Source organism: Cucurbita maxima, unplaced genomic scaffold (genome assembly GCF_002738345.1).
Source record: "Cucurbita maxima cultivar Rimu unplaced genomic scaffold, Cmax_1.0 Cma_Scf00029, whole genome shotgun sequence".
Taxonomy (NCBI): domain Eukaryota; kingdom Viridiplantae; phylum Streptophyta; class Magnoliopsida; order Cucurbitales; family Cucurbitaceae; genus Cucurbita; species Cucurbita maxima.
Genome location: NW_019272045.1, coordinates 1090171 through 1107695, shown reverse-complemented (window position 1 = coordinate 1107695; position 17525 = coordinate 1090171). Strand labels below are relative to the sequence as shown.

Below are 17525 nucleotides of genomic sequence, written 5' to 3'. Positions count from 1 at the left end.
TTTAAAATACCTTATTTTTTAGGTATTAAAACACTTTTAATTTTATTAGTTTTACTAAGATAAAAAAATAAAATAAGAATGACCCGTGAAGCCTCTTAGGCTAAGATACTTTTCGACTCTTCAAGCTTTATCATTATTAGATCCATCTCATTTTTGGGCTCCTCATTCTTGGTTTCGTTCGGTGAGATCAAATTGGAGGTTATCAGTGTTAGATGAACACATCTCTCCACAATGATATGATATTGTCCACTTTGAACATAAACTCTCATGGTTTCCCAAAATGCCTCATACAAATGGGAAGAGTATTCCTTAATTATAAACCAACAATCAAGACCAATGTTGCGAGCTTCAGGAATACCATGGGATCTTCGTAAAGACTAAGAGATGAACTGTATCCATTATTATTATTATTCCGCTATTTTTAGGCTTAGTTTTTTTTTTTTTTTTGGTCTAATTTTGGAATAATGTCTCAATTGTATAACTATTTCCATAAAATAAAAAACCTTCCTTGTCTATAAAATTTCATCCTCCATTAAATCAAGAACAAATAAGAAAATAATTGAATAAAAAACAGAGCCCATCAATGGAAGAAGTGGCAAGAACCCATCAATGGCGTCATCAAGTACTGATTTTTGCTTTCCCTTTTGGCAGCCATCCGAGCTGCCTTCTCAGCCTCGTCCGGCGACTCGCCGACGAGGCTCCAGCTGTGAAATTCTCTTTCTTCAACACCAGCACTTCCAACGCCGCCATTTTCAACGACTGCCGTCGGAATCACAACGTTTTTCCTTACAGTGTCGGAGATGGCCTGCCGGAAGAGTACGTCAGAAAACAGGGAGTGCCGGCGGAACCCGCAGCGCTTTTTCTAAAGGCGGCTGCTGGGAACTTCAGGATGGCGGTTGCGTTCGCGGTGGAGACGGCGGCTGTGGAGGTTCGAGGAGTTGTGAGTGACGCGTTTTTGTGGTTCGCCGGTGAGATTGCGGCGGAGATGAAGGTTCCTTGGGTTCCGGTTTGGGTTCCCGGGCTACGGAGTCTGGTTGTTCATCTTCACACCGATTTGTTCCGGCGAAAACTGGCGGATACCGGTATTAAAAAATTTAATTTTTTTAATTTTTTATGTATTTTGAAAATAAAACATGAAAATCACAACATAAAAATTAATTTTGGAAATATTTTTGTTTAATTTTTTTAAAATAAAGAGAAATTAGTATTTATAGGCTTAATTTTTACATTTTCGGCATAAACGAGCCTTTGAGAATGAATGTTGACGTAAAATGGTGGTAGAATGATCGAGTTGGTTTGTCTACCTTTATTTTATCTAACATATCAGGCTTCCTGTTTGAACGGAAAAATGATTATTCATACAATTTGTTATCATTTGTAAATAATTTTCGATCAACATTTTATTTGGGTAACAGTAGATGATAAAGAGAAAGTCATCGATTTCCTTCCTAGGTTTGAAGCAATACGTAAAGTTGACTTACAAGAAGGCGTAGTGCACGGAGATTTAGAATCACCCTTTGCAAATATGTTACGTAAGATGGAGATTCATTTACCGAAAGCCTCCGCTGTCGTCATAAACAGTTTCAAAGAAGCCGAACCTGAGATGTTCGACATTCTAACACCAATGCTTCAAAAGCTACTCACGATTGCACCACTTAACATAACACCATCAACATCAATTATTGCCGACGAGCACGGCTGTCTCGAATGGTTAGACAAGCAAAAGCCAATGTCTGTGGCATACATATGCTTCGGTACTTTTTTAGCACTCCCCCCTAACGAGTTATCGGCACTGACCGAGGCGTTGGTCGAGAGTAGGGTTCATTTTCTATGGTCGTTTAGGGGCAACCCTAAGAAGAGCTTCTCTAAGGACTTCCTTGAAGTAGTTGATGTGCAAGGAAAATTAGTGCCATGGGCTCCCCAAACAAGAGTGTTGGCACATTCTTCAGTTAGGGTTTTTATAGCTCATTGTGGATGGAACTCTGTTTTGGAGGCTATAATGGCTGGTGTGCCTATGATATGTAGGCCCTTTGTTGGGGACAATGCCCTTAATGCAAGGACAATGGAGTTTCAATGGAAGGCTGGCTTAGGGCTTCAAGATGGAATATTCACAAAGGATGAAGTAATGAAAGCAATGAACTCGATCTTCGACCCTTATAAAGGGGCTGAAATAAGTCGGAATCTTAAAACGCTTAAAGATCTAGCTCTTGACGCTACTCGACCTGAAGGAAGTTCAACTAAAAACTTTAATTCATTGGTCGAGTTACTTACCAAGTAGCTAGTTATCTAACTTTCGTTTCAATTTTTTGTACTTTTGATTACTTTGTTTTAGTCTCGTAATGTTGTATCATGAAAACCTTATTTTAATCGAATAATATGATATGGATAATGTAACAATTTAACATATTTATGTCTGGGTCACTCTCATGCATAAAACGAGGCACTGCTTCGCTGTGTAATCAATTATATTTGGATTAAATTCTTTGTAATTGTTCAAAGAAAAGAGACAAAATAAAATTTTTAAAACACTTAAAGGCAAAGATTCTTCTTCACATGTCATTGTTAGATCAGGATCTTTTATATCTGATATCTAGATCACATTTATATGTGAAATGATTCACTGCTTTGTTGTGTGACCACGTCCATTGAATTAAGATGAATATCGTTTCTTTGGCCACGTCCATTGAACCGCTTTGTTGTGTGGCCAAATCTTCAAAAAAATGAAGTATGTTGAGGACAAAAGATAAAGACAAAGATTCTCTAATATAAGGTAGATAGTGATGTTTCACATCAATGGCCTAAATTAGAGGAAGATTGACTCTCCTTCGTACCCACCATTAGATTGTATTGTTTCGTTTGAGTATCGATAATCTAGATCACATCGATATATGGAAGGATGATGACTGCTTCGATATGTATGATAGAAATGAACACTTCACGATCCATACACACAATAAAAAAAAAATTACCAAATTTTTTAGTGAATAACCTAGTTTCTAAATTAATAACAATTTAGTCCTTAAACTTTAGTATATTTAATTACTTTATTTTAATATTAAATGGAGGGAAACTAAACATTTCTTATAAGGGTCGGTAAACTTCTCTCTAGTAGATGAGTTTAAAAACCATGAGACTGATAGCAATACGTAACGGACCAAAACAGACAATATTTGTTCGTAGTGGGCTTGGACGATTACAAATGGTATCAGAGTCAGGCACTGAACAATGTGCCCACGAGCACGTTGACCCCCAAGGGTTGAATTGTGAGATCTTTAGCTGTTACAAATAGTATCAAAGGCAGACACCGAGCAGTGTGCCAGTGAGAACGTTGGCTCCCAAGAGGTGGATTGTGAGATCCCACATCGGTTGGAGAGGAGAACGAAATATTCTTTATAAGGATGTGTAAACCTAAACTGTGAACCTGATAGTGATATGTAACGGGTCAAAACGAACAATATCTACTAACGGTGGACTTGAAATACACATGCATTAACATAATTATTCACACAATTTACAAAATTTAGTAATCTCAAACATAAACCAATCCCCTAAAGAGTGTGACCAAGAAGTTCAAAATCCTGAAGAATCCCATCTGATTGAAGAGCTGTAGTAGTCTCCCACAGGTTCGAAGCAGCTGCAGAATTTGTATCAAAATCATTACACCACCAAAACAAACTCTCTTGACAATCATTCATTTCCTTCTCTGCCGAGCTTGAACCGACCGGACTCTTCCCCGTGCACCCTTCCAGACTGCACTCACCATTGACAAGGCTCCCATCGGCCGACACCGGAGGCCAAAGCGTGGAGGTGCTGTCGAAAGAGAAGGCGGTTTGAAAGCCTTGAAGCTGCTTTTGAAGCTGGAGCCTTTCCATGGCGGAGCTTGTCACTGTCTGTGCAGTCTTTCTCGAGCTGACATGTTTGGGAGTTCCGAGCAGTTTCTTCTTCAATCTCGTGTTCCAGTAGTTCTTTATGTCGTTGTCTGTTCTTCCAGGTAACTGAGCTGCAATTATTGACCACCTAAAAGCAAATAAATGGAGATTTTTTTTAGCATTATCTTAGCAGCCTCTTAGATTCAACGATTGTTTATTAATTATTTCACATGGGTTTGTTAAAAGAATGCATTTTTATATTGAAACATGAGTCTCACGTTGACTAATTAAGGAAATAATCATGGGTTTAGATGGAAGGAATACATTTCTATTGGAATGAGGCCTTTTGGAGGAGCAAAAAACAAAACCACGAGAGTTTATGCTCAAAGTAGACAATATCATATCATTGTAAAGGTTCGTGATTCCTAACATGGTATTAGAGCCATGCCTTTAACTTATACATGTCAAAAGTGACTCGAGTGTCGAATAAATGATATACTTTGTTCGAGGGCTCCAAAAAAGGAGTCGAGCCTCGATTAAGGGGAGGTTGTTTGAGGGCTCTATAGGCTTTAGGGGAGGCTCTATGATGTACTTTGTTCGAGAGAAGAATTGTTGAGTTTATAAGTAAGGAATACATCTTCATTCAGATGAGGCCTTTTGGGGAAGCAGCCAAAAACAAAGTCACGAGAGCTTATGCCCAAAGTAAACAATATCATATCATTGTGGAGGTTCGTGATTCGTAGTAACAGAACTTTTAATTACCTGCTACCAATGCTTATGAAAAGTTTACAAATGATATCGTCTTCTTCTTCAGAGAATCCACCATGTTTGATATTCGGCCTCAAGTAATTGAGCCATCGAAGCCTACAACTCTTCCCGCACCTCTTCAACCCTGTAAATATTCAAACATTTTCAAAATCGAAAACCTTAAAAGGGGAAAGGGGAAAAATTTGGGACTTTTATTTTGGTTTGTAAGGGACCTATTTTGTTGGGAAGAGCAATCCAATTGCCACCAGTCCCATGGAGTTGGATATAAGCCTTGAGCTTCTCATCTTCTTCAGGCGACCATGGCCCTTTCTTTACGTTGTCTTTGTCACAGCATGGTGCTCGCCCCATCTCCTTCTCTTTCTCTCCAATCTTAAGTGAATGTTTTTGGGAAGACCCTTTAATTTATAGCTTACAAATCGCCCAACAAAACTCTCTTTCTATCCCTTTTTTTAAATTATAAATAGCTAAGAACGATACGTCTCCAAGGTATGCTTACAAAACCTAGCTCATATCGTGCCTCTCACAAAACGTTAGTAAACTTAGGCAACTAAGTGTTATAATTTCAGGCCCAGAATTTAGATTAGGATTTGAAATCTGAATTCAGCACCTGATGGTCCCGATATTCCCTTGTGACATGGTCACGTTACTTATTTCTTGTAACATGGTCACGATATTCCCACAGACCAAGATAGATTATTTCAGCATGTTTTGTCCTCACTCACATGAATCTTAGGAAAAATTCTCAAGAGCTCACCCAATATAGAATTGTCCAAAACAAAGTAAGTATCTTTGGAGTTTCGATGCTTGAGCCACTGAAAATGGAGGTGTATTTTGTTGATATAAGTACTAACTTTAATTTCTTTTAAGTTTTCTTTAGTTGTTCTATTCTCAGTGTGAGATTTCACATTAATTAGAGAGAGGAACGAATGCCAGCGAGGACGTTGGGCCTTGATAGGGGTGGATTGCAAGATCCCACATCGGTTGGAGAGGGGAACGAATCTCAGCGAGGATGCTAGGCTCCGAAAGAGGGTAGATTGTGAGATCCCATATCAATTGGAGAGGGAAATGAATGCCAGCGAAGACGCTGGCCCTGATGGGGGGTGGATTGTGAGATCCCACGTTGATTGGAGAGGAGGATGAAACATTCGTTACAAGGGTGTGAAAAACTATCTCTAGCATATGCATTTTAAAAATCTTGAGGGGAACCTTGAAAGGGAAAGCTCACAGAGCACAATATTTGTTAGCAATGAGCTTAGGCCGTTACACTCAAGATCACTCTCATTCACATGTGATTTTCGGTTCATTCATCTATCCCTTCTTTACTCGGGTGTCGTATGTGCGGTTGGATTATCTTTAAATGCATGCAACTCGACAAAGTACAACACAAAATTTTCTCAATCCTTTTTTTTTTTTCATATTAAATTGAATTGCCTTTTGGGTTTTATAATTAGTTTATTGTGATTGGAATTATTGCCCAAATTATTTCAAAATAATTAAAGAGAATCAATCTCTTCCTTATTGTCTCTATTATGCCTTTAATGTATTCCCATGCCAACCATAATCCCTTTAACTTTATGTTCTATTTTGATCTGGCTTTCTATATTTATTTCAAAGTATTATTAGATCTCTAAGAATTTAAACATTAAAGTATTTTACGTATCGAAAAAATCGAGCATACCGGACTTTGTTTATTTTAATTTGTCGATTTTTCATCATAATTCTACGTAAACACTTGAATATATAGATATAATTGTGTTTATTTTGTAGGATTAGTTATCCATACGAAAATGTAATTAAATTTTTAAGCGTTCTATGAATACCAATGTGGAACGTTCAACATCAACGTTGAAGATTAATTGATATTTTCAACGTCTTTTATAAATACCGAACAAAACAAAATATGCCCTGTGATGTCCCACATTGGTTGGGGAGGAGAACAATTCACTCTTTTAAAGGGTGTGAAAACCTCTCCTTAATAGACGCGTTTTAAATTCATAAGGCTGATAGGTAATGGGCCAAAGTGGACAATATTGACTAGCGGTGGCCTAAGGCTGTTGCACTATAATTGAGCCACTAGAAATGATGGTGATTCTTATTAGAATAGGCAGAGATATCACTTTCATTTGAACGAGATATCAGTTTACAACTCATTTACTAATTAAATTAGATCCAAACCCTATGAAATTTATTTAAACCAACCATTTTTTTTCCAACCCATTCCTGGGTTGTCGAGTCAAACTTAGGCACGAATCAGACTACTCGGAACGTGTAATTCTACTCGTTGTCTGATGCGCGATCCTCTCTCCTTATGACATGTGTCTATTTCTCATCTGAATGCACAGACTGCATGTTTGCGCAACGCGTATTCTTCAATTTTTGCAGAAATCGATGAATTTTTCGATTCAACATATTTTCTTCACATTTTCATACAAAACTCGAATCAATTTGGTTTCTTCACATAAATTGTAGAGTTTGAATCCATCTACTCGTAATTTATTATCAACTATAGCTGAAATAATCGAGTCAAAAGTTCTTCCAAAACTAAAAACTTACCATCCTTGTAGTTTCTTGACGATCACTGAAACATCGTTTTCTGATCCGAATCAAGTCCATTTTCTGAAATCTCTCCAATATGAGCCTACTAAAAATTCATAACTTAGTTCCAAGAAAAACTGAAATCAAGAACTTAGAACATTTACATTCAGTTCTTTCTCGATTCTTGATAGAATTGAGCGATTCAAATGCTCATAATAGATGTCCTCGATCTACTGAGCATTTCTTGTGAAGAAACTCCAACGAAACCTGACTCCAAACGAGTGAATTTCCATGATTTACCTCGCACGGGATGTTATCTTAACCACGACACATCATTTGATAAACTTATCTCAATTACCCTACAAGTTAAAGCTTAGAAACCATACCAAAGGGCTATAGGGTCCCTCATTGACTTTTTAATTTTGACTTTTCACCAACCCAAAAAGCTAGGTTTTTAATACTAATTAAATAATGGCAAGAGGAAATTAAAATAGATTATCCCTAATTAAATCCCATTAAAAAATAATCAAAATGATTTATTGTATTATATGATTGATTCATTGAAATGTGTAGCATAATTATGTATTACTAACTTCACTTGTGATTATTTGTGTACCAAACCTAATGTTTTTAATTATATGCTTTTTCCAATGTGATTAACTTGACTTTTAAGTGTTTTTTTTTTTTTTTTTTTTTTTTTTTTTTTTTTTTTTTTTTTTTTTTTTTTTTTTTTTTTTGGTAATTTTAAGGTTTTATGTCTTTTGGAAATGATTTGATGACGAGTTTGAGGTGTTAAAGATTTTTGGAATGAAAATGATAGTTTGTTTCTGGTTAGATTATAAATTTAGTTGATAAATTTTGATAGTTGAATCTGTTTAATCTTTAGATTTTGATTATTTTTTTGTTTTTTATTTTACCCTATAGTTGATAAGAGTGTTGAGTTATGTAATGGTCCAGACCCACCGTTAGCGGATATTGTCCTTTTCAGGTGTCCCCTCAAGGCTTTAAAACGTATCTGTTAGGGAAAAGTTTCCACACCGTTATAAAGGGTGTTTCGTTCTCCTCCCCAACTAATGTGGGATTGTGGGATCTCACAATCCATCCCCTTCAGGGCCCAACGTCCTCGCTGACATTCCTCATTACCACGTCGCCCTGTGTCTGGCTCTGATACCATTTGTAACGGTCCAAGCCCACCGCTAGCAGATATTCTTCTCTTCGGACTTTCCCTTTTGGGTTTTCCCTCAAGACTTTAAAACATATCTGCTAGGGAGAGGTATCCACACCCTTATAAAGGGTGTTTCGTTCTCATCTCCAATCGATGTGGAATTGTAGGATCTCACAAGTTATGAACTTGTTTGAGTCAATTAGTTCAAAATAGAGATAGATACGTTCATATGAGTTCATTTAGAAAATATCGATCGACCTTAATAGATCAAATGGATATAGAAAAAACTGAAATGAATTGGAAACCTCTCTTGTCCCGTTCTGGAAACATCTAAATAACAATGGTCAAATGGTCAAATAGGTCGAGAAGAAAATGTTCGAGATCTAATTCGAGTTGAATCAAACCAATTCGAACATATCAAAAGTACTTCCGAACCAATAAATTCCTTGGCTTTTTCTATTTCCATGATGCTAAAAAAAAACGAAAATGTTATTAGACGAACTCTAATTCAATAGTGAAAGCACTCACGGATGATACTCAACAAATAATACAGACACGGAAAGACAATCTACGAGTTCGATGGATGGACCTTGCACGTACGAGGTCGATCATTAGGCATATACCATAAGAAACAGACATAACAAAGTGAACCAAACTCACCCAAGTGAACATCTTTTCTTTTCAAAACTCAAAACTTATATGTATAATAAATTTAATTCAGTTTCATCTCAGATCCATGGAAGAACACTGTAGACTTGTAGCAGTATCTTTCCCTTCACCAAACATGATCTTTTCAATTTCATCCCCCAACTCTCTTTTATTTACAAAAACTCCCACCACAGAAGTGAAAAATAAGAAAGGAAAAACAAAAACAACAGGTTTTCCAGAAAACTATAGCAGAACCAACATATATATATATATATATATGTATCGTACCATATTGTATGCTTCGAACGGCGAAATCCCAAGTGAAATCCTGAGCCAAAGAGTTACAGAAGATACATCAGGCAACCTCGAATACACAATACGAGTATTAAGTACGAGTACGAGTACGAGCACGAGAAAATTAAGGCTTACATTCCCATTGCATATCATGGATCTCCTCATATCTGTACTTGTAGGGCTCCCACCAATGTAATGTAGAGCAAACGACCTTAATCTGTAGGGTAATAGCCTAAAGGAAAGGGTTCCACAAGAGAATGACTTCAAATCTAATAGCCTTCTTACACTTCGTGAGAACCAGAAGTTGGCCTAAAAGTTGCAAAAATTATGCTTTCAATCTTTTAAAAAGTCTCTTTTTGCCAATTCTTGGCTTAGCCTATGAATGGAAGAGTGGATGGGTTGTGTTCAAGGTTACAACTATTTCACATTCATTGCAGCTGCCATGTTCCTTAGCTTCTGAGAAATTTCTGAAAATGATGGCCTCGTTGCTGGGTCCGAGTCCCAACAGCTCAACATTAAAGCCTTCCATTCTGGGTCGCACCATGTCGGGATTTCTGGACGTAACGAATTGTGCACGATTCCTCCTGTAAACAGGAATACGAAGATTCATTACAACAAGATCTTCATTCGCCTACTTTACACCCTACCTATAGTTTACTTGCCCCGACTCATAGCTACGCCTGTTTGGGTCTTGCCCTGACTCGTATAATTATTGAGTTTTTTTTTTTTGGGTAAAATACCGTAATTTAGTTGGGAAGACCGAAAGAAAATACATGTAACAGCTCAAGCTCACCACTAGCAAATATTGTCCTCTTTGGGCTTTCCCTTTCGGGCTTCCTTGCCTTGACTCGTATAATTATTGAGTTTTTTTTTTTTTTTTTTCAGGTAAGAAACCGTAATTAGTTAAGAAGACCGAAAGAAATATACATGTAACAGCTCAAGCCCACCGCTAGCAGATATTGTCCTTTTTGGGCTTTCCCTTTGGGGCTTCCTCTCAAGATTTTTAAGACGCGTTTGCTAGGAAGAGGTTTCCACACCCTTATAAAGAATGTTTTGTTCTCCTCTCCAACCGATGTGGGATCCACGTTATACAAAAAACAGCCATAGACATAATTTTGTTTGCTCTGATCTGTGAATAGAGAAATTGCTCGAAATGAAAAAAATGAATGCATAGCATATAGATAAGAGAGCATAAATATACTCTCATAGGTCGATGCTCACCGATTATAGAAGCACAGTGCATATCTGAATATGGTTCGTCTCCCGTGAGCAGTTCCCACATAACGATCCCAAACGAGTAAACATCAATCTTTATTCAGATAAAAAGGTTGTTCAGTATACAGATAAAGCTTTCAAAATGTACTAAAACAAAATCGAAAGCTTAAGAAAAGGATGATCGTACCTTCTCCGTGACCATATTACTTTTCCCGCTAAGAAGCTCCGGTGCCATCCATGGCAAAGTTCCGCGAACCCCTCCCGATACTAACGTGTGTTGTCTCACCTTTGACAACCCCAAATCACCAATCTAAAACATCGTGCACAAAGCATGTTAATTTCGGTATCCAGGTCCTTCCCGATACACAAAATTCACCCCAACTTCAGCCCTCACCCACAGAACAGGTAATATTATTATTCACGAAGTTAGCTCAGTATACCTTGCAAACAGGCCTATGAGGGTCTCTCATATTCACTAAAAGGTTTTCACATTTCAAATCGAAATGTACAATGTTCTTCCCGTGCAAATATTCCATCCCAAATGCAGCATCCATCGCTATAATGAGTCGTTTACGACGATCGATGGTCCTACAAAAAGGTCGTATTTATGTCATATCACAATCCCTGTAGGACTAACTATCGAAATGGTTTGAACATGAAATACCTTCAATAAAAGAGAAAATGATCTTTAAGGAAGTAAATTACCTGTCCTTCTTGTGCAAAAATTGTTTCAACGATCCATTTACCATGAATTCTGTTACTGTTGCTAAGGACCCATCAGGTCCATCACGAACGATACCGTAGAAGGCGACAACGTTTGGATGGTGTAAAGAACTTAACATCAAAGCTTCCTTCCAAAAATCCGCTATCTGTTACGGGAAAAAAGTAAAAATCAAAATCATTGAGTCATTCATTCAATGGAACCATAAATGGCTAGTGGAAGGAAGAGCAATAAGTTCAAGATTCTACCAGACGTTCCCTTTCCGAGGGCCGACCAGAAAAACAGCTAGCTTTGATCCTCTTTATTGCGACATCCGAACCTCTCCATTTCCCATGATAAACAGCACCATAGGTTCCAGACCCGAGTTCACGAATCTCCTCCAGATCATCGTTTTTAATTGTCTGAACAACAAACACAAGGAAAAAGAATCAACACATAAGAAAAGTCGTAATGAACACAAGGAATAGCCAAGAGCCTTCCAGGAAATCGACCATAAGTACGAGGTGAAAGAAGATGAGCATCATTACTTGTAATCCTCTTGATATTGCTTCTGCTTCTGCCTTTGTTGGCTCAATTCCAGAGCTTTGATTGTCATTCTCAGTTTCCAACTCGGGTTTCTCATGGGCATTCTGTATGCCAAATAAAACAACAAAACATAAACAACACGAACAAATATCGTCGAACGGGAAAAAATTGCTTAATTGCTTAGTTCTAATCAAGGAGTCTACCTCATTTGCAGCCTCTTTTTTGTCGATTGAATCAGGTCTCCCTGAAGCTGTTTCTTCAATCATTGCCCCTTCAGATACTTCCAATGCTGCTCTCTTCACGGATGCAATCAACTCGGGTAAAAATCTCAGACGGTCGACAGAAAGTTTTGGCTCTTCTAGAGTCTCCTCGGCTGGTTCCAAGCTATCACCGTTCTCTACTGCATCGTTCATGCAATTTGAATTTAACAGTTCAGGGGGTGCGACCTTGGAATATGTATCATTGGTGTTTTTCTGCTCTGGATAAGAAACAGTGTGTACATCAACGATGTCAACTTTCCCCATATCGGTTACGACGTGTCTGTCTCCTTCTACAGGCACAATTTTTCTTTCCATCATCATAGCTTCATTAACCACACTAACCGCGCTTGGTTGATGATTTTGGCTAGAATGAAACGGTGCAACAACTTTTTCATGAACAAATCCTGAAGAAGAATCCGACCACTGTGCAGACGAGTCGACCAGGTTTATCTTATCTAGATGTGGTAGGATATGTTCCATAATAGTGGAGTTGGTCTTAGAAACATGCGGAGGTAAATGCTCTGAACCAGTTGCTCCGTCGATACCCAACATTTTTTGTGAGGATTCATTCCAAGGATTTTGGTGGTCCATACCGATATGAATCCGTGGACTACCCTCCTGCATGCCTCTGATATATCCCGGATTTACAGTAGCATTCCCGTGCTGAAGGGAAACGGGTCCATCATAAGGGGGAGAAATATGCAATGGATTCTGAACATTTCGCCATAAGGCATTTCCAGGCGGCATTTGCCTGTGTGCCATCGGAAGATCTCCTCCATATCCATACGGCATATTCATATAGCCAACACCACGATCTTCAGCAGGAGGAACACACATATGCGGTCCACTAGGCAAAACCGGGTCACGGAACACCTCATCATGAAAATTCGGGGAAGCATGGCAGCCATCAGTTACATTACTTTGTGTAGGAGGAAAATTTGAACCAGAACCATCCACAATGTAGTGATCATTCAATCGTCCCACTCCAGAAACATGTGCTCTCGTGTCACCCCCCCGAACACTCATCTGATGTTGCGTAATCCATCCTCTCTCGTGGGGAGGTGTCTCATTATAAGCAGGTCGATGATCGTTAATATTTTGCTCATTTGGGAAATTACCATGACGAAACTTCATGTCGGCTTTTTGCATCAGGGCCTCCCTATTCTGAGGGTATTCAGGAGGAAGTCCATTTAACATCGTAGCTTGCTCCATGGGTGTTTGATACCGATGGAAATTGGCTCGGCACTTTTCACAAGAACTATTCGCATCAGGAACACCATGTCCATGTAATATATTACCCGGAAAACCTGACTTTTCAGTAATTGTTCCATTTGGCATCCAGACAACATTCTCGTTATATAGCGGTTGATGTTCATACATGTGTTGGTGAGTCATTTGCTGCCTCGCATAGTCTTCAGGCATTCTTTCCAAATATTTATCTGGCAACTCCGGGAATGGCATACGGTACCGTGCGGATGGAGAAGATGGATATTCGCTGACTGGTCTTGAATCAAACGGACCATGATGCCTGGGTGAAAGTAAAGCAGGACTCCATGGAGCTTCCATTTCACCATACCTTTGAGTTACAGATTGTTGTTGCTGCCCAGATCCAACATGAGGAATTGTGAGCTGATGCAGGTGATATTGTGACAACGGCTCGCAACTCCTCTGGGAGTGAAGACTACCTTCGATATTCAACGGATTCAAAAAATGTTCTGACCCGTGCACATCGTCTATGCCATTGATTACAGGGGAATCTGGCTGCTGCTGTCTAACAAAATCATTAATGTCATTTGAATTATTAAGGGCATCCACATATCGTCTCTCGGTATTCCTCTCATCGCCATCGACAAAGGACAAAGAACCATCTTGATCGGGATGCGAAAACAAGAATATCCTGAGCCTAGTGAACCCATCTCCCGAACCCACCTTATCATACTCTTCCATCATGTTAATCACATCATCATCATTCACAACAGACACAAGAGCATCAAGATCCTCATCCGGTTGCTGGTACTTCAATACAGCAGCCCCTTCATAAAGTTCCTTCATCTTAATCATCAACTCCTCATATGCCGTATCCCTTGGAACGCTCACAATCCTCGTCTCACCCCCAACATACCGAAGCTTACTATCTTGGGGCCGAGGCATTATATTTCCCAAGAAACTACACAGGAATTTAACACGCGGGGTTTCATCATTCGAACCAGGATTCGAGACTGGTGACGAATTAGGAGCCGAGCTTGGTGTCGTCGTCGGGCTATCCATCTGTTTACAGCCTGATATTCGAATGTCACTAATCGATACAATTCTTACTCTTGCCCAAACATGTATACTCAAATCACACACCACAAGAATAACACAAACCAAAAATTCGTAATCAACCCAGAAATCAACTCATCAACGACCCAAATTCTTCAGATTCTCAATACCCATTTGATAAATCATCAGGAAGTAAAAAAAAATCCCGACAAAATAATTCTAAAAGGGTTTCTTCAAAAACAAAAATCGCAACAAATCAACCAAAACAAGACCAGAATCATTAAAACACAACGCCTACAAGGAACCCCAGAAACCAAAAACAATGGAGAAATCCTAAAAACAGATCAAAAGATCATTAAAATCCTCGAAGTAACAAAGAAGCGGGGATTATGGGTGTCGAAGAACGAATCAAACAGCACTAGGGCAATGAAAAACTAACAACCCCACATGGGAATTCGATGCTAAACAGTATTCGTTCACAACTAAAATGCATAATCATCCTCCTCCTTTGGAAAGGAACAAAAAAAACTTACAGGGTACTGAATTTGGGGAGTCCGAGGTAGAGAGTGACCATCCCCAGACGAAAGGAGTATGAAATAACGATTGAACTGAGAAGATTATTGGAATGGATTGGAAAAGACGACCGCCATAGATGCTGTTTTTCCCCCCTTTCTCCTCTGATTCAGAGAAGGATGGTTGTTCGAAGCGAAGATGCGATCCCTGTTCGCCAGGTAGCGTCCCACGTGGCACCACCTGGTTTTTGCATTCGTATCAGCATCTTATTTATCTCCTCCAAGGATATGCCATTGCCATCGCCATTGTTTACCACTTTTTGGCTTCAATTTGGCTTATTGCCATTGCCAACACAATTACCCATTACCCATCACCCACCATTTTAGGACTTCCAATATTTGCCCTCATCATTTACAACTCTCCCTTTCATCTTTGCCCATCTATCTCCCTACTTCTCTATAGTTTTGTCACTTCTCCCATGTCCCGAGTTATAGCTCCGATGCCAAAACGAGCTTTCCTCAAAGATTAGAGGTGTTTAAAAATCCTAATGACCCAAAAAATTCAATCAACTCAACCCAATTCATACTGGGTCGTGAACTTATTTGAGTCGAGTTAAGCTCAAATGAATAAAAACGTTATGAATTATGCTAATTCATAGAATCCTCTAAAACTAGACTAAGTCACTGGTTAATTTTAAAAATTATTATATATGCAAATATTAGGTTAATATATTTAAAAAATAATTTTTTAATATATAAATATTTTATTTAAAAGTTTAAATAAATGTCTCGAACTATTCAACTAAAACAGAATGCAATACCTAGTTTTCTCGAAGTTATATATTTAAATCTCTATTTATTAGGCCGAGGTGAACCAACCCAAAACATCATAACCCACAAACCGTGCCAAATTTTTTGTTCTCTGGAAATCTAACTCAACCCAAATTGAGAAAAAAAAAAAGTGACTCAACTCAACTATTACGGTTTGAGTTGGGGAATCGAGGGGTTCGGATTATTAGGTCATTTGAGGACATACCTAAACCAATTTAATTTTGAAAAACTATATATATAAAAATAAAGTTAATATAAATTATAAAATAATTTTAAGATTAAGTACGAGATCTAAATTTAGGCATTTAAAAGTATATTGACGAGTATCATTCCCGTATCTTTTTTTTTTTGCCGACTATACCCTTGTTTTCTTTTAAGGTAGTAAAAGAATTTCTTCAAGTATAGTGAATAGGAGGGTGGTTTTATTATAGAAATTCTTCGGAGTCTAGTAAATAGGAGGGTCAGAGTAATTAATGAAATCACTTTTATCTACCAGAAAATCTCGTTCAAAAGGAATATAGTCATTACATTTAGGCCTAACTATTGAGAGCCCGATCGAAGGCCGACATTAGCAATGAAAGAGAAAGATCATGAATATGTAAAAGACAATATCTTCATTAGTATGAGACGACGTTTTAAGTGAATATAGAGATGTTGGAAAGATCTGTTGTTCATAACGCTAACTTACATTAAACAATACATACGAAAATTGTCAATATTCTCAATGATTCTATCGCATGAAAAAATATATTAGAAGTGTTCGTGAGATGAGATGAAAAAAAATACTTAGCTTTAATACAATAAAGTAATACAAATAACCAAATAGAAAAAAAATAAAAATAAATAAACGATTCATGAAAGCATTGAAACTGATTAGATTTTATCAAGAATAAAACATATGGATATCGTATCCATAAGTCTTTAAATTCTTAATATAGAGTCTCAAAAAAAAAAAAAAAAAAAAAAAAAAAAATTTGGAGGAGATTTCTAATGAAATATATATATATTTTTTTTCCAGAGTTTTATTTAAAGGTACTGAAAAATCTTTTTAAATCTTTAACTAATTTAAATCTTAATCAAATATATATTTTTAAAGTTTAAAATTAAATATATTTAATATATTTTTTATGTTAATATTTAATATATTAAATATTATATTTTTAACTAATTTGAAAAATACATATTTTTAAATTTGAATCTCAATCAAATATATATTTTTAAAGTTTAAAATTAAATATATTTTTCTGTATTAATATTTAATATATTTAATATTATATTTTTAATTAATTTGAATCTCTATTTTTAGTATTGAATATTTTTATAGTTTAAAATTAAATATATTTTTCTGTATTAGTATTTAATATATTAAATATTATCCTTTGATTAATTTAAATCTCAATCAAATATATAAAAAAAATTAAATATATTTTTTGATATATTAAATATTAATTTAAATGCTTTAAATTAAAATTTATTTCGGTGAGTTTTCATCTGGTAGACAAACATAATTATAAAGTCACATGTCAAAATTCATATCGAAACTCTGACTTTTAGCTTTTTTCGAGCTTGCTTTTCGATACTTGTGTCACCTCCATTCGAGAACTTTGTTTATGCCTCATTTTGACTTGAATAAATACTCTAAAACTCCGACTTTTAAGGTTATGGCTAGAAACTATCCAAGTCTCTTTGAGTTTGTTTTCGATACTCGTGTCGTCTCCGTTCTCTCCAACTTTGTTTATACCTGATATGGGAAACTCTGACTTTTAAGATTATGACCCGAGTCTATCTAGCTCTTTTCGAGCTTGCTTTTTGATACTCGTGTCACCTCCATTCTCTCGAACTTTTTTTATGCCTCATTTTGACTTGAATAAATACTCTAAAACTCGGACTTTTAAGGTTATGGTGGGAAACTATCCTAAG

At 37.1% G+C, this 17525-nt stretch overlaps 3 protein-coding genes across 5 annotated transcripts; 1 reads left to right on the top strand and 2 right to left on the bottom strand.

Moving 5' to 3' along the window:
* The first annotated feature begins 572 nt into the window (after nt 1–572).
* Nucleotides 573–4630, top strand: LOC111465535 (kaempferol 3-O-beta-D-galactosyltransferase-like). 2 transcript variants are annotated; one of them, XM_023109957.1, is made up of 3 exons: nt 573–1082; nt 1416–2308; nt 4619–4630. In XM_023109957.1, the coding sequence occupies exons 1-2, from the start codon at nt 584–586 to the stop codon at nt 2276–2278; spliced, it is 1362 nt and encodes a 453-aa protein (XP_022965725.1). In that variant the 5' UTR covers nt 573–583; the 3' UTR covers nt 2279–2308; nt 4619–4630. The 2 variants fall into 2 exon arrangements, with proteins under 2 accessions (XP_022965725.1, XP_022965724.1); XM_023109956.1 differs by lacking the exon at nt 4619–4630 and having other exon boundaries at nt 1416–2330.
* Nucleotides 3383–4998, bottom strand: LOC111465650 (transcription factor MYB36-like). The gene is made up of 3 exons (XM_023110137.1): nt 4850–4998; nt 4632–4761; nt 3383–4017 (listed from the first exon to the last, which is right to left on the bottom strand). The coding sequence occupies exons 1-3, from the start codon at nt 4983–4985 to the stop codon at nt 3549–3551; spliced, it is 735 nt and encodes a 244-aa protein (XP_022965905.1). The 5' UTR covers nt 4986–4998; the 3' UTR covers nt 3383–3548.
* Nucleotides 4999–9015: 4017 nt separating this feature from the next.
* LOC111465420 lies at nt 9016–15152 on the bottom strand. 2 transcript variants are annotated; one of them, XM_023109783.1, is made up of 10 exons: nt 14796–15152; nt 11944–14279; nt 11743–11844; nt 11464–11616; nt 11200–11363; nt 10935–11082; nt 10682–10804; nt 10501–10588; nt 9415–9863; nt 9016–9313 (listed from the first exon to the last, which is right to left on the bottom strand). In XM_023109783.1, exons 2-9 carry the CDS (start codon nt 14266–14268, stop codon nt 9697–9699), a joined length of 3270 nt encoding a protein of 1089 aa, XP_022965551.1. In that variant the 5' UTR covers nt 14269–14279; nt 14796–15152; the 3' UTR covers nt 9016–9313; nt 9415–9696. The 2 variants fall into 2 exon arrangements, with proteins under 2 accessions (XP_022965551.1, XP_022965552.1); XM_023109784.1 differs by having other exon boundaries at nt 11944–14268.
* Between the last annotated feature and the right edge of the window lie 2373 nt (nt 15153–17525).